At 43.7% G+C, this 24,849-nt stretch overlaps 1 protein-coding gene across 1 annotated transcript in view; it reads left to right on the top strand.

The window, feature by feature from the left end:
• Window positions 1-14,846, top strand: part of DYNC2LI1 (dynein cytoplasmic 2 light intermediate chain 1) — an 809,324-nt gene extending 794,478 nt beyond the window's left edge. The window contains exon 13 of the mRNA XM_069608461.1: window positions 14,547-14,846. Coding sequence (XP_069464562.1) covers window positions 14,547-14,615 — 69 coding nt within the window. The 3' untranslated portion in view covers window positions 14,616-14,846. The remainder of the gene's footprint in view (window positions 1-14,546) is intronic.
• Window positions 14,847-24,849: the final 10,003 nt, after the last annotated feature.

Below are 24,849 nucleotides of genomic sequence, written 5' to 3'. Positions count from 1 at the left end.
ATCCTGGTCACTTGAGCAGGCTTGGGTAGACCCAGTCAGTGTGGCTACTAGGTGTCTCCAGGCCACCAGGGTTTCAGCTTCCTCCTCCCCTCCCCTATTGGCTGCTTCGCTCCATACCGCCGTTTCCGCCTCCGCCCATTTCTGGAGATCTACCCACCCAACCTCTACCTTTGGTCTATTACCTACTTTCCAACCCATGGCAATTCTGCACTTGGCAAGTATACATGCCAAGTCCTTAAGTTTGCTTACGTGTTTGTTTCCTCGGTCTAGGAAACCCCCTACCATGCATGCCCACACAGATTCCACGTCTAGTGTGATCCCTTTCTCAGTCAATCAGTGGGCTACTTCCTTCCAAAATTGTCCAATTTCCGGGCATGCCCAAAACATATGTACCATTCCCGCGTTCACTTCCCCACATTTGGGACATGTTTGTATCTCTGCGCTCTTGAATCGAGCAATCCTCTGGGGGGTCATGTACGCTCTGTGGGTTACATATAGCTGGATTTGTTGCAGCCTCGCGTTCCTGGACACTTTTTTATGATACCTCTGAACCCTCTCCCACAACCCGTCATCCATGGCTACTCCCGCTTCCTCTTCCCAGTCCCGTCTCAGCTGGGTCACTTCCTTTCCCACCCTGGACATCAGGAGTTCATAAATTCAGGAAACATCGTGTCCCCCCTCTGCAACGTCATAAATAGTTTCTATGGTTGTGTCGGGTTGGTCTTCCAGCACTATTTCAGACCATGTGTCTCTCACCCGCTGTACCAATCTGGTGTAGGTGATATGCTGCCCTAGGTGTAGACCCATATCTGCTACCAGTGCAGTAAATTCCATTATGTTCCCCTCTTGTCATATATCTCCCATTGTTGCAATACCGACCGGTTCTCAATGCTTACGATTCATCTTCCTCAGTTGCTCGTCCCCTCCAGTTAATGCCAATAGCGGCACTTGTGGAGAACACAGGGTCGGGTTCTCCATGGCCTGGCAAGCCTTACACCACATCTTCCATCCCAGCTTCAACATCCCCGGACTCCATTCTAGCTCTGATTTGGGCAGCCATATTTATTCTCTCTAGAAAAACGGGTCACATTCAGACCCCCGCAATCTGGACTCCGATGTGGAGTCTTCAGTTAACCACTTAGCCACATATTGTAGTTGACTAGCCAAATAATAGATCTCAAAGTTGGGGAGTTTTATGCCCCCCTTGTCATACATATTCTGCAGCTTCCACAGGGCTATTCTGTTCCTGGTGTTATGCCAGATGAAGCCTCTGCATATGCTCTGGAGTTTAACAAAGAATCGCTTGGGAATCCTGTATGGCGTATTCCCAAAAAACAGCCTGAGCAGTAGGACCATCTTCAACAGCGCCACCCTTCCCACCATGGCTAGGGGGAGCTTAGCCCAGAATCCGATGCTGTTCTCAATATTTGTCACTGCATTCTCTTTGTTATGTTTATATTCAGCCTCCAACGTGTGATAGTTATCAATCCCCTGGTATCTAAAGGTTCTGGTCTCCCAGGGTATTTGTAGTATTGGTAAGTGTTCCCGTGGAATCCCTTTATATTTCCCTATGGGGACTATGCACGACTTCTTAGGATTCACTGCAATGCCAGAGAACAACGCAAATCGCTCATCACTTCAAAGATATATTGCAGGTTTTCCTCAGAGTATCTCAAGTATAATAGCATATCATCGGCAAATAACGATATTAAGTGTGGCCCACCTTTCGTGTAGATTCCCACCTCCTTGAATTGTTGTCTCAGGTATATAGCTAAGGGTTCCAGTGCAAGAATGTTACAGCATCGGGGACCAGGGGCAACCCTGTCTAGTGCCCCTACTAAGTTGCCACCTCTATGAAATGATTGCCCCCGTCTTGACTCTCGCTACTGATGTGCTGTACAATAGAATAGTTTCACCCACTTCAGGTATCCAGGCCCTATTCCATACTCTTTCAGGGCTGCCATCAGCCAAGGCCATTTGACTGAATCGAAGACCTTCACTGCATCTAATGAGACAATTGCCACTTCGTGCGAGTCTCCTTCTGTTTGTTTTATGACACGGTGTAGCCTTCTGAGATTGTCGGATATACTTCTGTGCTGGACATATCCGGTCTGATTAAGGTGTATAAGTCTACTAATGACCTGTCTCAGCCTGTTTGCCAAAACAGCCGTGAGTATCTTGCTGTCCTGATTCTGCATGGATAGTGGTCTGTACGACCCGCAATCCATGCTCGGCTTATTGGGCTTGAGAAGCAGGATGATGAATGTCCCTGTTTCGAATGCTTCATTTACCATTGCCAGCAACGAGGGGAGCACTTCCATTTTATATGTTTTGTAAAAATCACTGGGGTGTCCATCCACTCCCGGGGCCTTACTAGTGGGTAACTGCTCAATCACCGCTTCTAGTTCCTCTAATGTAATTGGAGCATCCAGGGTCTCTCTCTCTTCGGCACTCAATTTAGGTAAGCCAATATCTGCCAGTGTTTCAACCATCTCACTCCACTCTTCCCCTTCTACGTCTCCATATCATTGTTTATAGAACTCCAGTAACCCTCCATTCACGACTTCTTGGGTATCGAGTATTTGTCCGCTCTCCCCCTGTATTGCTCTGATCGTTGGTCTGAGTGTCTCATTTTTATACAACCACGCTAGCAACCTCCCCGGCTTGTCTCCTCTCGCATGCTGCATCTCTATGTATTTCCTGTAATTCAGGTTACATAATCTCTCCCAGTGCCCTCCACATTCTTGTTGTAATTTACTTATGGTTTCAGCATTTTCCAGGGAGTCATCCCCTCTGTACACAACTGCCTCTAGTTTCACCTCTGCCCTCTGGAGCTCCTGCAGTATGCCTCCTTTTTTTGTAAACAATTTTTATTATTATTAAAGAAACACACCAAACATTGCACCTTTTTAGGACGTTCATAATCAACATCAAAACATCACATTATACAATGTTCTTCTCCAACCTCCCCCCTCCCACCCCACAAACTCGAGCCGTCTCACCAACGTCCTCTGCATGCGCATTTTCAGGAATCTCAGTGTTAGTCGACTCATCAGAGTCTTCTGCTTCATGATTGGTCTGGTGTTGGTTTGCCATTGAGGTCACCAGTTGCCTCCAGGCTATCAGAGGGCCCACTTCCTCCTCTCCTCCCCTGGTGACAGCTTCAAAACATACTGCGGTTTCTGCTTCAGCCCATCTCAAGAGGTCCGCCCACCACATCTCCACTCTGGGCCTATGGGCTGCTTTCCAGCACATTGCAATTCTGCGCTTAGCCAAGATATAGGCCAGGTCCTTCATCTTACTGACATGCTTTGAATTACGTGGCCTGGGGAAAATCTCAAGCATACATGCCTAAGCCGACCCTATGTCAAGCCCCACCCCCCCACCAGCCATTTTCATCTTTATTTCTTCCAAGAATCTGTGTACCTCAGGGCAGGCCCAGAACATGTGCAGCAACCCTGCCTCCTCCTCCCGCACCTAGGGCATTTCTATATAGCCGCACCCCCAAACCTGGCTATCCTTCTGGGAGTCAGATAAGCTCTATGGGTGACGTACAGCTGGATCTGCTGGATTCTCGCATTCCGGGACACCTTTTTATGGTACCTTTGGGCTCTGTCCCACTGTCTCTCTGTCATGGGTTCTCCTACCTCCTCTTCCCAGTCATGCCTCAGTTGAAACAGCTCCTTCCCTACCTTCGCTTTCAGGAGCTCATATATCCTGGATATTTCATGCCCACCCTCTGAGACATCATACATCGTTTCTAGGGTGGCATCAGGTTCTTCCATTAGCACCGTCTCAGGCCACCTCTCCCTCACCTGTTTCATGAGCCTGGTATAAGTGATATATTGGCCTCTATGCACCCCTGTCTCCTCCTGCAGCCTCTGGAATCCCAATGCCTCCCCACCCTGCCATATATCTCCAAGGGTGGCTAAGCCCACCGGTTCCCAGTATATGCGGACCCCTTCAAACAATTGGGAGTCGTCCCCGCATAGCACTGCCAGCGGGGCCTGCTGAGAAAGCGGATCTGGGTCACCCATCGTTCGCCATGTCCTGCGCCAGACTTCCCAGCCCAATTTCAATAGTCTCCCCCTCCTCACCATTTTAGTTTTATGCAGCCACACTGTGTCTCTCAAAAAGTATGGAGCTGATTCGCCTTGCAAAAGCCTAGCTTCTGCCAAGTCTTCCGCAGACAACCACCTAGCCACATACAGCAACTGTCCCCCCTTATAACATGTGTTCTGTAGTTTCCACAGGGCCACCCTGTTTCTAGAATTGCCCCATATGAAGTCCCTGCACATGCTATGAAGCCTCACAAAAAAACATCTGGGGATCAGGTACGGGATATTCACAAAGAAATGCAAGAGTCTGGGCAAACCCACCATTTTGAGCAGAGCTGCCCTCCCCATCATGGCTAGGGGTAATCTAGATCAGAACGCCATGCTATTCTTAACTCCCGCTATCGCTTTCTCTGTATTCTGTTTGGGCTCTGTCTCTATCCTGTGGTAAATGTTTATGCCCAGATACCTAAATGTCACGGTCTGCCATGGTATCTGCAAGATGGGCAGCCTCTCCAATGGAGTGCTCTTGTACCTTCCCAAGGAGAACAGAATAGACTTCCCGGGGTTCACTGATATGCCCGAGAGGGTGGCGTAACGATCCATCACCTCCAGCACATATTACAGGTTCTCCTCCGGGTAGCGCAAATAGAGAAGCATATCATCCGCATACAGCGACATCAGGTGTGTGCCCCCTGTAGTATGTATCCCCACCTCCCCGTATTGTTTCCACAGGCATATTGCCAACGGCTCTAATGCCATGATGTATAACATGGTTGAGCAGGAGCATCCCTGTCTGGTCCCCCTACTGAGTTGCCATTTATCTGAAATTGTGGTTCCGGTTTGAACTCTTGCAGTCGGGGAGCTATATAACATCTGAACCCATCTGATATATCCTGGTCCCATTCCGTATCCTTTCAGGGTCGCTTTCAACCATGGCCATCGCACTGAATCAAAAGCTTTGACCGCGTCCAGTGACACGATGGCCAGCTCGCCCGAGTCTCCCTCGGTTTGGTCAATGACATGGTGCAGCCTCCTGTGGTTGTCTGTGATATTTCTACCGGGGATGTAACCCGTTTGGTCCGGGTGTATCAACTTACCTATTACCTTCTTTAGCCTGTTGGCTAGCACTGCCGTAAGGATTTTGCTATCCTGATTGAGCATGGACAAGGACCTATAGGATCCGCATTCCACGTCTGGCTTGCCTGGTTTTAGGAGCGGGATGATCACTGCCTCGCGGAGGGACGCCGGCAGTTCTCCCCGCTCAAAGGCTCCATTAAACATGGCCAGCAATGGCTGGAGTAGCTCCTGTTTATACGTTTTATAAAACTCGCTGGGTAACCCATCCGACCCGGGCGCTTTACATGTAGGCAAGTGTTGGATCACCGCCTCCAGTTCGTCCGAGGTGATGGGGGCATCGAGGTCTGTGCATTCTAGCTCATCTAAGGTAGGCAGCCCTATGTCCTCAATTATTTCCAGTATTTCATGACTCACATCCTCTCCTTTGTCCTCATATAATCGTCTGTAATACTTGAGGAACTCTTAATTTACCCCTTCCTGGGTATTACGGATTTGACCTGCCTCATTCCTGACCTCTCTAATCACCGAGCGGGGGGTTTCATTTTTGTATAACCAAGCCAATAATCTACCCGGCTTATCCCCCCTTGCATGTAGCCTCTCTGTATATTTATTATAATTTAATTTACATAATCTATCCCACAGTTAGCTACAAGCTAACTGTAAGTCCCTTATCTTGACGCTGTTCTCTCGGGTTCTGTTCTGATCCTCCATGTCAGGATACGCGCTCGAGGGGGTTGATGTCGCCATTCTACGACCAAAGGCGAATGGTCGGATAATACTCGGGCCTTGTATTCCGCCCCCACCATTTCTCCCGCGATCTCAGCATCAGCAAACACATAATCCAGCCTCGTATTCAGGTCATGTGGCGCTGCATGACCTGCATACGAGTGCGAATATTGCCTATCCATTGGGTGCAGCTTTCTCCATACATCCTCAAGACCTAGGTCTATCAACAGTGTCTGCAATGCTTTAGCTGCTGGCGCCGGCTTCACTGATTTGTCATCTGACCTATCTATCCTGGGGTTCAGGGTGCAATTGAAATCCCCCCCCCACACTGCAGTATGCCTCCTTGTAGCCCTTTAGATTTAGCTATAGCCGCTCCCCTCATCACCACCTTAAATGCCTCCCATAGGGTGCCCGCCGATTCTACACTTCCGGTGTATTTTCAAAATATTCTATGATTTCCTCCTTCCTCAGGTCTCCTCTAAACACTGTATCTTTCAATGCTTCGGCCCTGAGCCGCCACGTGGGGATCCTAGCTCTAGGGGGCAGATATTGCCATTCCAAGACCAGTGGCGAGTGGTCCGAGAGGACCCTTGCTTTATATTCAGATCTCACTATCTCGCCCATTATCTGAGGAGAAGCGAACATGTAGTTAGCCGTGTGTATAAATTATGTGGGGCCGAATAATGCGAGTACTGTCTATCCTGTGGGTGGTGTAACCTCCATATATCGTCCAGCCTAAATTCCCCTAGTAGGGTCCTCAGAGTTTTGGCTGCGGGGGTAGGTTTATCCAATTTCCCGTCTGACCTATCCATCCTGGGGTTTAATGTGCAGTTAAAGTCCCCACCCCATATAACCACCCCTCCCAGGTATGGGCTAATTCTGCTGTATAAAGTCTTAAAATAGGCCACTGTATCTTGGTTTGGGGCGTATGTGTTGATGACGCACAATTCTCCATTTTCTAACAATCCCTTTATCACTACCATCCTCCCGTCAGCCTTCTCTATGGACTGCAATAGCTGGAAGGGGCATGTGGAGCCACCCAGGTAATTACCCCTCTAGCGTAAGCGAATATGTTGCCCCTACAGTGGTCCCCTTCCATTTCTTCTTTCTTACCTCCTGCTTCTTCGTGAGATGGGTTTCCTGTAGTAGGGCGATATCTATATTCTGTTTCCTTAAGTCTTCAAGTAACTGTTTAATCCCCTAACATTCCAGGTCATTATCTTAAGGTCTCCCATCTTTTATCCATACCCAGTCCCACCTCCGCCCACCCATATCTTCTGCATCATGCGCAGCAGCGTGTGGATGTAAGCTCGCCCACCCCCTTCCCAATCCAACCCCAACTTTTGTCCTTCCCACACCCTCCCTCTAACTTCCCAAACTTGTTGCCCAGCACCATTCCTGGATCTCAGGCACTCCCGCATCCAGCCCTTTTCTCGGTCTAACCGATACTCCGCACTCTGCGGGGGGACACTGCACTAACAGTATCCCACCTAAACTACCTGGGGGGTTGGTAGTAAGTCTCCTGGTATAGTACCTCCTATAATGCGCTATCGCCATGCATCAAATAACTATAATCCTGTCCCAATTTCAAAGTTTGTGCCATACTTATCTCTCGAAGGGCCCACTAGGCATCAGCTTGGCACGTACATATGTATGGTTCATTCCACGAATCCGCTCCCTTTCTGAGCATCCTCCTCCGTCGGACAGTTCCCGTGAGTCCAGCCATGCTGACACATCCTCCGGTGATTCAAAAAACAAAGCTTTGTTCTTCAGGAACACTTTCATTCTTGCCGGGTATATCAGCATGTACTTGTAACCTGCTTCCCGCATTCTCCTTTTCACTGCGACATAGTTTAGGTGTTGTCTCTGCACCAAGAGTGTGTAGTCCGGGTATGCCGTGATGGTCGCCGACACTCTGCTTATTGTTCCTCCCTTACGGAAGTGCTCTAGGACCTTCTCCCTGTCTTTATAGTTCCGGATCTTGGCAATGATAGGCCGCGGCGGGGCCTGGTGGTGGTCTTCTCGCCTGGGTTCTGTGCGCCCTCTCCACTGCGAACCCTTGGCTCAGTGCTCCATCTGTAATCTCCTGCAGCAACATGTTTTCTACACAATTCGTCGGGTCGGCACCCTTGCCGAGCGTGCCCTTGCCGTGCGCATATTGGGGCTCCCGCTCTGGGAGCCCCAATATGCGCACGTTGTTTCTCCGGGCCTGTCCCTCTGCCTCCTCTGCTCTGTTCTCCAGATTGCGCACCTGCTGTTGCAGCACTCGAATGTCCTTCGCATTAGTTGTGCACGTGTCCGTGTTGCCTTTCATTTCCTTTTCTAAAGCCCCTGTGACCTTACGTCCTGCCGCAGCAAGTTAACATCTATGCTCACTGCATCAATCTTGGACTTCATTGCTGTCTTCAGGTCCGATATTGCCGAGTCTATTTTGAGTCCCAGATAGGCCTTTAGCTCAACAATGGCGTCCAGTACCTGCTGGTTTTGGGTTGCCATCTTCTCTGATTCCCGGGTGCCTTGGTCTCTGCCCTTGCTCGCATCAGACACTTGCAGTGATCTGATGAAATCCTCCACAAAAGATTGTTTCCCCTTGTTTCTGGGCCGCTTTAGCTGCCATTCCGCCTCTCGCTAGGGGCCTTGCAACTGTCTGTGCCGTAGAGCTTGGCTTTCTTCGTTATTGTGCACGCTCTCTCCTCGTGCTGGTTATGTTCAAACTGGCCTGTTCCAGCTGAGCGCGTCAGTGCACCCTTAGCCGCTTTGACACAGGGCCCACCCTCTTCTAGGGGGACCCCTGCAGTCCCTTCTTTCAACAGGCATGGGCCGTGGCTACCAGGCAGTTCAAACTACGTGTCTCATGCACCTCGGTCCCCTTGCTCAACTCGTTGGGTCCCACTCAGTGTGCTGAGTCGGCACAGTGTCTATTCCTTATTGTTCCCATACATGGCTTGGCTCCGGCATTCACGTGCCTCATTCAGGGTCAGAGCCATACCCTACTGTGTCAGCAGCACCGCTTTCATCCGCATAAGCTCATTGCCTGCCATGTTATTTCCTTTGTTCAGCCTGGTGTTTCCCCCTTGTCGACTGATAGGTCATTTATTGGCAGCCCAATGTTGTTCTATGCCTACTTCAGTGTGCTTGTGCTCCAAACAATGTAGCCAGCTGTGCTCCCATCAGTTTTGCTCCTCGTCTCCGTGTCTGCTCTTGCTACTTGTGTCCGTGCGCTCTGTCCTCCTTTATGGGTTTGCATCAGTCCAGCAGTCAGCACTTTTGTTTTCTGCTCTGCGGCCGTGCCGTTCGAGCTTCTGACTTATCTGTGCAGCTGTTTGTGGCCCAAGCTGTATCCCGTCCACATGTCATGTTCTGGTGCGATCTTCTGTTTTATTTGGTCAGCGAGGCGTTGCTTACTCGTAACCCATCCACGGTTGGGTCCTCGCTCTCTGCAGTCTGTTCCAGCTGCCTCCTCTCACTGAGGTCTTCTTCCTGGGGGTGCCACTGCCTCACTCCTCAGTCTCCGTCCTCTGTTCTTTATGCGGCTCGGCTGCTGTACAGCCCGTGTCCCCTCTGAGGCCACGGAGTGTGATGCTCTTTCTTGCGGCCCGATCAAAGCCCTACTCTTCATGCAGTGTATCCGGTGGTCCCTTTGAAGTCTGGGTCCGCCATTTTGTTTCCTTTGTTTTTTTCTCACTGCCCACCAAAGTTCTTATTTCTTACAATCCTTAGTCATGCCATTCTCGTGGCTCCCAGGTTACGTGCAGTATGCCTTTAGACATCCTAGTCTCCGGATCCAGGGCTCTTACAGTTCTTTCAGCATGTAGTTTTGAGGATCATTCACAGATCATCAGGAGCTACCCAGGAAAGACGTTCTACACCATGGCTAGTTAGCTACGCCCCCTTCACACCCACTCATATTTCTACAGAGAAACACCTGATCACCCTTGCCATTCAGGCAGTAGGCAGCTAGCCCAGGCAGTATAAAGGAGGCTTTTTTTCCAGTGGCAGATTGAATGTAGGAGTGCACATACGGTTTGTAGAGCTTTGAGCTAACGGAAAGAGGAGGTGGGAATGCATTCCATTCTGCTGCGGGTGCCATACTTCCTCAAGTTAAGGGTCCAAGAACCTCCCAAAAGTAACCTGATCCCACTGACTCCAGATCAACACGATCTAGCATCAGTGGCATAAGGCAAATTTGGTAGACATTTGTGCCCTCCAGTGGAAACCAGCCAAACAAAAAAGTCTAGTCTGCCTGGATGGAACTTCTATAGAACCATTTAGTTTCAGAAGAACCCCAGAGAATCCCTCTGCTTGGGAATAGAACTGGGATAAATATGATCACCACTAAAGTACCACTTGTATGTCCATGAGGAAGACTATCCATTTTATCGTGCATAGCATGCTGAGTCAGCTCCATGCTTCTATTTATCCACAACTGGCACTCCTGCTTAATACCAGCTACTGGTGCGTATTGGCTAGTAGACCCATGTCAAAGTTGTCTTTGACTCTGGGAGTAGGAGCCTGGCCAATGTTATTCCGTCCCTTTTGCACTTCAATCACAGAGTGCCCCCCCTCACTTGTGTGCATGGCCACCAGAAACTGGACAGTTGTCAGCCCAATCTTGGTTCAGCACAATGGCATCCTCCATCTATTCAAAGTAGTGGTCATCCAGGACCTCCTAGAAATCTTTTTCTTAGGCACAGATGTTTTACTATTTGACTCCTTGTTTAATAAATGAAGGGTATTGTACCACCCAGAGTGAGGTTTTAGCACTTAGCCATTCAGTGCCAGTTGAAAGGTTTCCAGCGACAGGTAAAGAAGATTCTAGTTAGATTAAGCTACTATTCAAACTGATTGAGCTATCTTGCCAGCATTATGACTGTTATTGGTGCAGACAAATATGAGCTTGGGATGGATAACATTATGTGCCAACACAGGTCTCGTTTTATCCGTATTGTTTTTTACATAATAGTATTTATTGTTTTAAAGATAATAAAAAGAAGCAATAAAAGAACATTTGCAGCTTAATACGCAAGTGTAAAACATACATGAATTCATCTCAGCGAACATGTTTATGACAGGAGAGAAGAGGGGAAAGAGAAAGATGAAAGGGAGAAAAATAAAAACGCATGGGGTCTAATAAACCACGGGGGGGGGTGGGTTGAAAAAACTAACCATATAGATCGTTAAACACACCCCAGATTGTCTCATACTTATTATGCTGATCCCTAGCGTGGAAAGACACTCTCTCCCTCCTAGATAGAAGCAACAAGCTCAGCATCCAATCATCTACAAAGCGGGCAGTATCACTCTTCCAGAATTTCAGAACTCTTTGCCACCAAGAAAGCCCTATAAGCCCAAAGGATGTTATCACTAGTCAATACAATACCAGACGGAAATAAGCCTAGCACACCAATAAGTGGGTTTCTAGGTAGAGAAAGGCCCAAGACCATATCCGCTCTTTGTAAAACAATTGAATCTTCCTGCTTGACCACAACATATGGAAGGTGGTACCGGCATCACTCGTACAATTCCAGCAACCATCCTCACAACACAACTTGCACAACCACATCCTCCAAGGAGACCCATACAAATATTGATTAATCCGCTGTTGTATATATCGCATCTCCAAATCAATGTTGTACCTAACCGGACCCGCACATATGCGGTTCCATTCAATGTCTGACAACAACCGGCCAAAGTCTGAATCACAATTGCCTCTACCACATTGCGATGCCAGGGCAAACTCAGAAGGAGCAATACGTTTGTATAAGGTATAATGCAGACAGCAGAGGCATGTTCTTAGATAGGAGCAAGAGCGTGAGTGGGGCTCCTGTTTCATACCCGGATTCCTTAACAAACTAGAGTCCGCACAGAGCAAGTATTTCTCACCACGAATCTCATTGCACCTCTTCCATGTTTTCACAACATGTTTTATTGTGGAGTCGAGCTGACCGGTAACATTTTATTCGCAAATAGAATAACATCAAGAGGCGTTGGTGAAAGGGCCTCTCTCTCAATGCAAATCCAGACTGCACAGTGAACTTGGTCAGGTATAAGCCAGTGATGCAGAGTACGTATCGCAAATGCAGTATGGTAGCGTCTGGTACCAGGATAATCAAAACCACCTAGATGCACCGGTCTCTGAAGAACATCTTTTGGGATTAAAGCATGGCTTCCCTCCCCCACCGGGACTTATTCAAGGAGATTATTAAGAGCAGTTTATTTGAGAGCAGTAGAGGAAGCATACTGAAAAATATAATATTGGGAAGCAGATTCATTTTTACCACGCTAACCTTGCCCCAAAGAGTCAGTTTCAGCTTCTTCCACCTGCATCAAAGCCTGTCTATCTCCTCAAGCTTCAGTTGAATGTTATTCACAAGGAGCTATTCAACATCCCTGTTAACATGAATACCAAAATACTTGAAACCTGAGTCCGTTTATAACCCACGTTCCACATTAAATAACCCCCTGTGACACGAAAGGGAGATCGGAAAAACTAAGGTCTTGGAGACATTCACCTTATAGTTAGAGGCATTTCACATATGCAACAACAGTAAAAGTTCCCGAAATGAGCGCTCGGGATCAGAGATCAGCACCAAAAGTTCATCTGCGTAAAAAAGGACCTTTGAAGTGTAGGTGCCAAATGGAATACCCTTTATGTCAGGATGATTCCTGAGCACAACTGCAAGAGGCTCTATGAAAAAGTTTAATAACAAAGGAGACAAGGGGCAGCCTTGACGAGTCCCTTTCTGGATTTGAAAATAGGCTGAGACGCAGCTGTTAACAGTCACAGCCACCCTTGCACCACTATACAGAGCTTTAAAAAGTTGCCGGAAACATGGCCTACAATTCACTTTGAGCAAGACTCAATGAAGGAAAACCCAACTCACCCAGTCAAACGCTTTTTCCGTATCAATACTGACATCTGCATATGCTTTGGTGCAATACCTCTTGAGGTAAATGACATTAAGCAATTCGTGCAAATTGTCATAACTATTTCTACTGAATATGAACCCGGTCTGGGTTTTATGAATCAATCTAGGAAGTAAGCCATTCAGTCTTCTAGCAAAGACTTTCGCTAGAATCTTAACATCAACATTCAGAAGCGAGCCGCTAATTCCCACAAACGGAGTGATCCTTTGCTGGCTTGGCGATAACCGCGATTAATGCTGTCCGCATCGACTCAGCATCGACTCAGCAACCGTCTCAGTATGCATGATCTCCATATACAGTTGTACAAGGAAAGGGCCCAGGACCCGACAAAAAGTCTTGTAGAACTCTATCGGAAATCCATCTGGCCCAGTACATTTACCACTCGCCAACGCCTTCATCGAATCTTCAATTTCCTGGACTGTAATCACTGCATCAAGATCTAATTCATCCTGCTCACCTAAACTCGGCATATCTATCTAACTCAGATAATCACAGACATCCAATTCGGAGACAAGTCCATCATCACTGTATAAAGACGCATAGTACTGTCTGAACTCTTCACAAATATTCTCATTTGTTCTCAAAATTGATCCCCCACCATCCACAATAAAGAGCACCTGTCTACCTATATCTTGCTGCTTTAATCGGCTCGCCTGCAACACGCCTGACCTCTCACCCTGCTCCCAGAAAGCTTGTCTCGAATAAAATAAATATGTTTCTGCTTTCTGGTGAATTTCATATTCTAGCGAACTCTTAGCGTGGGACATAGCCGACCTATTTTTTGCGCTTTGACAAAATAACGTTCCGTAGCTACCTTATGCTCATTCTCCAGACTAACCATAACTTTCTCCCTTTGTCGCTTCTTGTATGAAGCAAAACTGATAATTCTACCCCGATTGTTGCCATCAAAGCATCCCAGATCACAGATAGGGCACCCAACATTTGCAGATTGTATTTCAAGAACATGGCTAACAAAGTCTGGATCAGAGAGCAACTGTGCATTCAACCACCATTATTTCCTAGCTTCCAAACTACCTACAGAACCATCCAAAGCCAATTCAACCAGGGCATGATCCGAAATCAGGACATCACAAATAGTGGCTCTGCAAACATCCCCACAAAGACCCATGCTAACCAGAAAAAAGTCTATACGTGAAGACCTCCCATGAGGGGCGAGTGAAAAGTGTGACATCTGCTTTCACCATTATCCCTATTTTTTAAGTTCTTTATTTTATTGTTTTGTACAGTGCCGTTTTGGCATCAAAGCACTGAATAAGGGGAGAAGTGGATAAGCTGGTAGGGGGTAAGAGCGATGGGTGGATCGGGATTGGGAAAGCCACCAAACACTCACACAGGAGGATGGCATGGAGTAAGTATACTATAAATTTGCCATACAAAGAAAGTACATTTGTGTCATACATGACATAAGTGTTAATAGTGTGTACGTGTGACCGACTAACTTAATCAGCGGGCAGTGGTACAACACAGGACTAGATTATCGGTGCATGGACATGGCTGAGATCGGAACGGGGTAAAGTGTATAGATGATTAGTGATATCGGTGGTCGGAAAGTCATGTTGTTTAAAGGGTGGTAGTTCAGGCAGGTTTATTGTTAAGCCATGCTATCCCGTTTTATTTTAAAACTTAAACCCAGATTCATTTGAAAGGCATAACATCCATGGTCCATATTTTGACATTATATAGGTTACTTTTTTCCATATTTGAAAGCTAAAGATGACATGTTTTTTCTTTTTTCAGGAACTTGAACAATATAAACGAAATGCTTCCAAATCCTGGAAGGGAATGGAGTTTGACTCTCACATGTGAAGATGTTGCTGAGCTGTAATGAACATTTGCAATGTTGACGTCGGCCTCGTCCCAACATTCTATCATTATTTTACATCATATAGAACAATTTATGCCAGGATTTTGCATTTTTAAACGCTACAGTGTCAGCATACTTTCATAATTGTACAGTTTTTCTGAGCAATAAATAAACTGTTTACTGAATGTATTGAGTCTGATCATAAAAATAAAGCATTCGTCTTGTTCAATTCATAGTTGTGTGGTGGTAGCGTAATAAATTAATTTCTTGAATATTGGTGCTGCCATATGCAAACGCGTGCTAAAATATTCATCTGTCACTGCGGGCCCACAAGAACACTTTAAGACTTTTATTGTCCATCCATGCCCTTAAAGGCCCGTTGTTCGTTAGTCGATATGGCACAGGCAGAGTTTGAGCTTGTCCATGGCATCTATTGGTAGTGTCTTGGGTTACAGATGGTCATAGAAGGCGAAAAAAGGTCACTACTGCAGGTAAAAATGGCCCTCGGACCTCAAGGCAGTTATCACTTGACTATTAATTTCCTTTTTTTAAATGTTGTATTATTCATATTTTGCAAAATCATTGGTAATCACTTAACATGCGACTATACCCTTTCTGTAAATGTCTCAAATACCAATGGAAAACCAGTTTTCCCCCTCTGCCCCTTCCCCGACACCCCCTTGGGTAACTTCCGGGTGTCCTCATTGTCTCAGTGGACCAATGCGTAGGTGTGTGCTGTGTCAAACATTATACATAGACTCATCAATGCACTCATCCGGACTCTGCGGGGGATGTCTCAACTTCCACACCTACATGTTATGCACCCTAGTAAAACCTGTCATTCATGACCCAGGCTCCTATGCATTTGCACCCACTCTAGTATTGTATTTGACCAGAAAGGTGGACCATTCCATTTCTCTGGATGGCTTGCGATTCTGCAATGCACTAGTCAGGTTCTCCATTTTGTAGATGTCCCTAGCTTTTAGGACCCATTGCTGTTTTGTCGGCAGTGGTAACTGCTTCCATTTTATGACTACACATGCGCATGCTTCTGATAAAAGGAAGTGTACCATGTGAGGCAGCTGCCTCCATTTATCCTCACACACTTCCACACCATCAAGAACGAAAGTGGATCCAGCTTCCTCTCTATCCATCTAAGCTTTTAATCCAGCCCAGCACCTTCCTCCAGAAAACCTGCTTATTCGGGCAGGCCCACCACATGTGCCAATAGTCGGCATTCTGACCACACTCCCGCCAACGTTGTGGGTTTACCCCCTTGGTACATTTTGGAGAGGCTAGTAGGGTCCAGCTGCCAACTGTATAATAGCTTAATACCATGTTATTTGTATTGGCACGTTATCGACCTGCGCTGGGTGTTCAGACAAATTGTTTTCCACTGGTTCTCATCTAGCTCCACTCCCAAGTCTCTTTCTCAACTTCTCCTGTAGGTCCCAATCACTCTCCTGCGTGCAGCAAGCAAAGACCGATACAGCCTTGAGATTAAGCCTTCTGTGGACACTGCAGTGCTAAATACGGTCTCAGTGGCAGTTAGCTCTCTTTGGAGCTGCTCCTTCCATTTGGGAGACTCAACACCCCCTTCAGCTGCAGATATTTAAATACTGATAGCACCCCGACATGCAAGCTTTCTTCAAGTACCCCAAGCTCCCCAAGTTCTGTCCCCTTCACCACCTGCCCTCTTCTCTCCAGTCCTGCCTCATACCAGTCTTGGAATGGAAGTATGTCTTGTATGTCATCTCTTATCAGAGGCGCTCTTATGTGGCTCAAAGGGGAGGACCACGTTGTGACCATTGTCATATCTCTTCTTGCCCCCCACAGTGAGCCTATGATCTTATTGTGTCGTACGTTAGTTACATAGTACCACTTTCAATGGGGCCCATAGCCATTCGCCTAACTTCACTGGATGAAGCAGGTAGTTCTCCATGTCAACCCATTGTTTGTCCCTATCTTCTCGCATGTGTGGCACAGTGGCTATAAGTTGCGCTGCTTTGTAGTACGTAAACATATATGGAAGCCCCACTCCTCCTTTGTCTTTGGCTTGTATCAAGATATTGTAATCTACCCTTTGTTCGCGCCCCTCCAAGATAAACCTGCTGATTCTGCACTTCAGTTCTCGAAAGTAGTCCTCTGGTATTGTTATAGGCAACATTTGATATAGAAACAAAAATTGAAATGAGAAATCAAGTTTACTCAAATGCACCAACTTTGAAAAATAAATCAGTTTTGGTGAGGCTTTCAATTTCCGGTACTTCCTTATCACTTGAAGTTTCAATGTCTGAAGAAGATGGTATTGAAGGGTTACTTTTATTTGTTGGATTTTCATTTGTCTTTTTGAACTGTTGCTTTACATTTACGTCATATTTCCTTTGAAATGTAAAAATTCTGTTATTAATGTAGTCATCCTCATCTCTAATAAATGTTCTTTGTTTTTTAATTTTTAGTTCCTTTTCATAATTTCCAAGAAAGTCATCTAAAATTTGGTAATTTTTAAATGTAATTTCTGGGCATTCCACATTTGTAATAGCCTCTTTGGTATCTTCTATGCCTTTCATTGTTCTTTCATGAGTTAATTCTGCTTGGTTAATTAGTCGTATCATCGTCTCTTTCGACGTATTGTTTAATACGCCTACCCAGTCATTAAATGCTGTTATGGCCTCTTCTTCAAAGGTAGGAAATCCCTTCCTCTCTGTGGGGTCGTCATCCCTCACCCTGTGTCGCTTCACATTTCCTCCCTAAGTGACTATTGACTCATTGTTTCCTTTGCACGCTACCATTCACAGAGGGGAACTTGGCCCCATTTGTCCACACCCTGTTACCCCACCTATTCTCTTCTCAACTTGCAACAAACATAACGTCAAACAAAACAGTGTTTTAACCATTGAAAAGTGTGCGACGCCCTCTCCTCCTCAGAGGGCCACCTGGTGCATGAGATCCACGATCCCATGTTGGCTCTCACACAAGATCCTTTATGATCCGTGTCAGGTTCTTGGAGACGGTGATAGTTCGACCAAAGTCTTTCCCAGCCCCTGGTGGGGCACTCACGTGCGTGTCTTTCGGGGAGGGTGCATTGAGTCTCATATACTTACGGCCACCTTTCCCTCTCCTTCGTTGTTGTGGGCAAGCCTGTGCGGCTCCTTGGTCCTGCCCTCCTGTTGTCCCTGTGTGCGCCTCCCTCCACTGACCATTCCGCCACTGAAGTCTGATGGCGTGGTGCTTGCTCTGCCTCTGCTGCCAATGTTGTTCAATAGTCCACTAATTCCACTTCAAATTGCAGGGTGAATGGGTAGGCCCAGCGGTATCTGATCCCCTATTCCATAAGCCACATAGTCAATGGGCGTCGGTCTCTTCTTCTGGAAAACTTCATACAGGAGAGGTCTTGGAACATTGTAAACTTGGAACCCCTGGTTTCTAGGTCTTGCAGTGCCTTGGCCTTTACTAGCAGCTCTGCTCTGTTGTTGTATCTATTTTATTTATTTTTACAATTGTATAGCGCCAAGACACAGAGGTATCAAAGCGCTTGCAAGAACAGAAGTAACATTGAAGAGTAAACATAGTAATCAGGAGTTATGTACATTGTGATCAGGAATTATATAAATTCTCATCAAGAGTCTGTCCGTTAGGCATATTTGTCGAGGAGCTAGGTTTTTAAGAGTTTTTTTAATTTCAATAACAAGAGTTCATTTCCGATGTGTTTAATGACCACACAGACTCCTTTGGCGCGCTCCAAAAATAAGTTTATATCAACATGCAAATAATAGTCAGAAACATGTATTCAATTCATACATGAAATCAAGGCGTATTTCATCATATCATAAACAGTTTGTACTGTGACCGTCCATTGTTAATTCCCTCTACACGTGTTTCCCCATCCTTTCAGGTGGTTCCTCAGGAGGGATTCCTTATTTTCATTTCAATATGGGTGTCTATAACTTTGTATTTGGGTATACTTTAAAAATTTTGTAACTCATGGCTGTGGGAACATGAATATGTGCGTCAATGTCTGTTTCTAAAACGGGTCTGTGTTTACGTGCCGAGTAACACTTGTATATAAATTAAGGTATATACTTACATATGCTGGTTTATCAATATTTTAGGTTAGTTTCCTTTATTGATTTGCCCTATCGGGTTCCACTGGTTTATTTTTGGTGATGCCGTTTCTTTTCCAATTCCTTTTTATAATTACACCATGCGGTTTTGCGCCATTATTTCCATTAATACTTTTGTATTTTCTATTCAAAAGAAAGAGATTATGGTATGTAGCATACCTTACTTCATAATATTATGTTGTGCCTTTTGTTTTGCTCTATTTCGAATTGATATTCTAAAGAGTATTCTTTTTCGCTTACCTTAATTGTAATCTGATGTTATTCTCTGTGGCATCCAAAACCGCATGTAAAGCCGGATACATTCGTCCGACTGCGGCTTCAAGATGGCCAATTTTCTATGTGCATCATTTGCGCATTAGCGTAATGATGTCATGGCGTACTGGATATGAATTTACATCCTAATCGCCATCTTAGATTAGGATATTGGTGTCACGGACCCGTTATGTGCCACATTTTAGTTATGGAGAATTCTTTATGTAGTTGGAGGGCCTGAGTGTGAAAATACTGTATATGGTTAACGGGCCTAAATAAGAGGAATGTATGATTCATGTTTGTCAGATTAATATTATTACAATACATCTGCCCTAATGTATGATGCATGTTATCAGATGTCTATTATGACAGTTGATCAGTTTAATACATCAAATGCATTGACAATTGTCTTTCGAATCGAGCTTCATTTTTCATTATCACATTATATAGTAACAGTTCAATACATCAATTGTGCATCAAATCTCTAGTCAACTGCCTTTCAAATCGGGCTTCAATTTTCATTTCCCCAATAAAATGTAAGTTTAGTGCAGATTAAATAGGGAGTGCCCTGAGAGTATAGACTTTTGTAAAGGATATCATGTCATCGTGGTGTTGGGACCAGTTTATGGAAAATTATTGTAGGAAATGGCCCATTTCAGTATCACAATTCAAGCCTTTCTTGCAACAGTCCAGATTACAGATCCAGATCGCTTCTTGTTGACGTAACAGTTATTCTCCATTGCCTCCCCTGAGAGGGGCTTTGACTATTTCCAGTCCATGATATCTTATTCCTTTTATACTTGCATTAAGATGTTCAAGTTCGAAATGATGTCCTAATGGATATCTCATATCTTTATTTTTGATTGTTCTCAGGTGCTCGAAAACCTGATTTTAAGTGCTCTTACCATACTGCCTACATACAGTTTGTTACCACAAAGTTTGAGTTACAATTTATGAAGTCCTTAATTTCGTAATTCTTGCCATTTGGTAAAGGGTTTTCCTTTCTACCATTGTCTGCAAATATACAGTAGTTACAGGTACCACATTTGTAATGTCCCTTTCGGTTGTCTGTTGACCATAATTTCCTTTTTCCCTTGGTCGCTTTTTTGAGCACAAAGTGCGAGGGACATAACATTTGTTTCAAGTTTTTTGCTTTTCAATATGTGATACTTGGATTCTCATCAATGTAGTCTGTCAAGTCAGTATCAAGTTTTAGTATAGACCAGTGATTTTTGCGAATTTTTCTTAGAATCATGTTGTCCGAGCTGTACGATGTGATGAATCATATTGTATCTCTGGATTTTCTCTTCATTTCTTGAGATTTGTTTTGTAGTAATTCATGTCTTGTGAGTAGCTTGATTTTCTTATAAGCTTTCATTAGTTGCTGTTTGCCATATACTCTTGATTGGAATTTAGTGAAGGCTGTATTCACATGTTTCATCATTTCTTTTTCCTGAGTGTAATTTTTTAAGCCTCAGGAATTCTCTATCCTGTATGTTTTTGGTGATGTGTTGTGGATGATTGCTTCAGCGTGTAAGATGCTATTTCCAGGCGTTGGTATGGTGTAAAGTGTGGATTGTATTTTATTATTGTCTATATACATTTCCAGGTCTAGAAATTGTATTCGATTAGTGCTCTCTTCCATCGTTAGTTTGAGGTTATATTCATTGTTGTTAAGGAACATGTGGTATTCTAGTAGAGACTTTTGGCTTCCTTTCCAGATGACTAAAACGTCATCTAAATATCTCCCCCAAAATACAATGTTGTTTTCTTTAGTGAATGCCTGGTGTTGCCATGCATGTTTAAGTTCAAAGCTCCCCATGTACAAGTTAGCAGAGGACGGGGCAAATTTCACCCCCATTGCAGTTCCTTGGCATTGTTTATAGATTGTGTTATTGAACAGGAAGACATTATTGTTCAATACAAAGTTCAACATTTCAAGAATCATATTGTTTTGCACCCGGTATGAAATTGATCTTGCTTTAAAAAAATAGTTGGCTGTTTCCACTCCTTTTAGATGTAATATACTTGTATAAAGTGCAGTAACTTCAAAGGTTACCAGTCTGTAATCCTCTTCCCATTCAATGAATTCAAACTGTTGTATGATATGTTTCGTGCCTCGCGCATATAAAGCTAGACTTGCTGCCAGGGGTTACAAATGTCGGTCTATGTAAACTGATATTGGTTCGCTCACTGATACAATTCCATTGATAATCAGTCTACTTGATAGTATTTTTTTGTATTTTTTATGTATTTTGGGTAAAAAGTAAATTGTTGCAAGTACCAGGTGTTTGTTTCTCATGTAATTATACTCATCATCCGTCAGCAGTCCATTTTCATACCAGTGGGTGCTCATGATATTCCATTCATTGATAATATTAGGCAAAGGGTTTTCCTTTAGCTTTTCATAACATGTTTGATCATTCAGATGCATTTCTGCCATTTGTATGTAGTCTGTTGTTTTTAGAAGTACTATCTTGCCTCCTTTGTCCGCCTCTTTCACTTTTATTTCATAATTATTACTTAAATCATAAATGGCCTTTCTTTCTTTGACATTGAAGTTGCGTTTGTTCCACTTGGTTGACTTCTTAGATGTATAATCCATTCTGAAGTCTTGCTGTACTGCTAGCACAAAAATGTCAATTGCATTTTACATTGATTTTTGCGGTATGAATTTTGATTTTGGTTTTAATTTTGATGCTTCTATTAGTCCAATGTCGATGTTCAGGTCTGACACAACTGTCTCCATTGTGTGTATATCTTCCGTTTCTCCAATGTTGAGTAGGTTAGCTGTGTGTTCTGTATCTAACACTGTTGGCTCTAACGGTTGTTGCTTTTCAATGTGTGGTTTTTTCGTTTTTTTTTGCAGTGGCAAAGACTTTTTTCAATTTTGAGGAACTTGAAGAGATCAAGGTTCATTTTAAAAAATGTGACTGATTTGTTGGGCTAAAGGATCATTCTTTGTTCAGTGCCGTTATCTATTCTTTAGGTAGATCTGTGTTGGTTAGGTTGAGTACTAGGTTCTCTTCTGGTGGAGATATCTGGATCTTGTTTGCATTCCTGAGTTTTGGTTTTCTCCTATTTGGTCTGTTCTTACTCCTTCTACCCCTCTTTGTTGGCCACCATTTGTGTTTCGATTTTGTAGGTGCTGGTGTCTCAATTGTTGTGTACTTTGATAAAGTGGGTATGTTCTCGATTGTCTGTGTTTTTGATATTCTTCTAAAAAAGAATATGATGTAGTTGTTTCTGCCACAGTTTTAGTTGCCTGTTGTGGTTCTGTTTCTCCTTCATTCACACTTTCTACTTCCGATGATCCAGATGATGTTTTCCTGAGATATTTGTTTTGAATCTGATGTTTTATCAGGGGATTTTTTTGGTGTTTGTCTCGTTCTGAATTTATTTTGAAATGTATAAACCCTTTTAAATTTGTAGTCTAGTTCATCACGTTGGAAAGTCTGTTGTTTCTTTAGTTTTAATTCTTTTTCAAATTTCGATAGATATTCATCTAGTATTCGATAATTTTTAAACGTTGCTTCTGGTTCATATTTTCTATAGTTTCATTGATGATATCTATTTCTTGCAATAGTTTAGCATGTGCCTTTTTAGTGTTCATTATAATCCTATGGATCATCTCCCTTTATGTTGTGATCAAAAGTTCTTCCCAGTCTTTTAGATCATCTACATCCTCTTCTTCAAATGCCGGGAATATGCAGATGCGTAATCCTCTGGGAATTCTGCCTACTTTTAGATATTTGTCCAGAGTTGTTCTCTCCCACCAGCGTGAGAGTTCCTTTTTAGATAGTATTTCCAATTGTTCAAAGGCTTTTTTCAAAGATTTTATATTGTTCTTGACTTTTATCTGTACTGGGAATCTGAGTCCCCAAAAAGAGTTGTTCTGCTTCTTGTTCCCTTGTTTAAACCGCTGCTCCATTTCGGAAGTTGAGATGGTTCAGTGTTTAGTTGTCCACAATTATTTTCTTATATAGTTTTATTGAGGTTTTAGTTTGCTGCACCTGGAGCTTGTAACACTGCAGCTAACCAGTGTTGAAGAATTTAAACTGTATAATGACCACAAGGTCTCCTTTTGCGCGCTCCAAAAATAAGTTTATATCAACATAGTTCATGCAAATAATAGTCAGAAACATGTATTCAATTCATACATCAAATCAAGGCGTATTTTATCATGTCATTAACAATTTATTCTGTGACCTTCCATTGTTAATTCCCTCTACACGTGTTTCCCCATCCTTTCAGGTGGTTCCTCAGGAGGGATTCCTTATTTTCATTTCAATATGAGTGTCTATAACTTTTTATTCAAAATCAAATTTTTGTAACTCATGGCTGTGGGAACAAGAATATGTGTGCCAATGTCTGATTTTAAAACAGGTCTGTGTTTACGTGCTGAGTAACACTTGTATATAAATTAAGGTATATACTTACATATGCTGGTTTATTAATATTTTAGGTTAGTTTCCTTTAGTGATTTATCCTAACGGGTTCCACTGGTTTATTTTTGGTGATGCCGTTTCTTTTCCAATTCCTTTTTATAATTACACCATGCGGTTTTGCGCCATTATTTCCATTAATACTTTTGTATTTTCTATTCAAAAGAAAGAGATTATGGTATGTAGCATACCTTACTTCATAATATTATGTTGTGCCTTTTGTTTTGCTCTATTTCGAATTGATATTCTAAAGAGTATTCTTTTTCGCTTACCTTAATTGTAATCTGATGTTATTCTCTGTGGCATCCAAAACCGCATGTAAAGCCGGATACATTCGTCCGACTGCGGCTTCAAGATGGCCAATTTTCTATGTGCATCATTTGCGCATTAGCGTAATGATGTCATGGCGTACTGGATATGAATTTACATCCTAATCGCCATCTTAGATTAGGATATTGGTGTCACGGACCCGTTATGTGCCACATTTTAGTTATGGAGAATTCTTTATGTAGTTGGAGGGCCTGAGTGTGAAAATACTGTATATGGTTAACGGGCCTAAATAAGAGGAATGTATGATTCATGTTTGTCAGATTAATATTATTACAATACATCTGCCCTAATGTATGATGCATGTTATCAGATGTCTATTATGACAGTTGATCAGTTTAATACATCAAATGCATTGACAATTGTCTTTCGAATCGAGCTTCATTTTTCATTATCACATTATATAGTAACAGTTCAATACATCAATTGTGCATCAAATCTCTAGTCAACTGCCTTTCAAATCGGGCTTCAATTTTCATTTCCCCAATAAAATGTAAGTTTAGTGCAGATTAAATAGGGAGTGCCCTGAGAGTATAGACTTTTGTAAAGGATATCATGTCATCGTGGTGTTGGGACCAGTTTATGGAAAATTATTGTAGGAAATGGCCCATTTCAGTATCACAATTCAAGCCTTTCTTGCAACAGTCCAGATTACAGATCCAGATCGCTTCTTGTTGACGTAACAGTTATTCTCCATTGCCTCCCCTGAGAGGGGCTTTGACTATTTCCAGTCCATGATATCTTATTCCTTTTATACTTGCATTAAGATGTTCAAGTTCGAAATGATGTCCTAATGGATATCTCATATCTTTATTTTTGATTGTTCTCAGGTGCTCGAAAACCTGATTTTAAGTGCTCTTACCATACTGCCTACATACAGTTTGTTACCACAAAGTTTGAGTTACAATTTATGAAGTCCTTAATTTCGTAATTCTTGCCATTTGGTAAAGGGTTTTCCTTTCTACCATTGTCTGCAAATATACAGTAGTTACAGGTACCACATTTGTAATGTCCCTTTCGGTTGTCTGTTGACCATAATTTCCTTTTTCCCTTGGTCGCTTTTTTGAGCACAAAGTGCGAGGGACATA

The sequence above is a fragment of the Ambystoma mexicanum genome, chromosome 4q, assembly GCF_040938575.1.
Source record: "Ambystoma mexicanum isolate Mex_15411 chromosome 4q, UKY_AmexF1_1, whole genome shotgun sequence".
Lineage (NCBI taxonomy): Eukaryota > Metazoa > Chordata > Amphibia > Caudata > Ambystomatidae > Ambystoma > Ambystoma mexicanum.
Note: the sequence above shows the minus strand (reverse complement) of the source record. Positions and strands in the feature narration are given on the sequence as shown.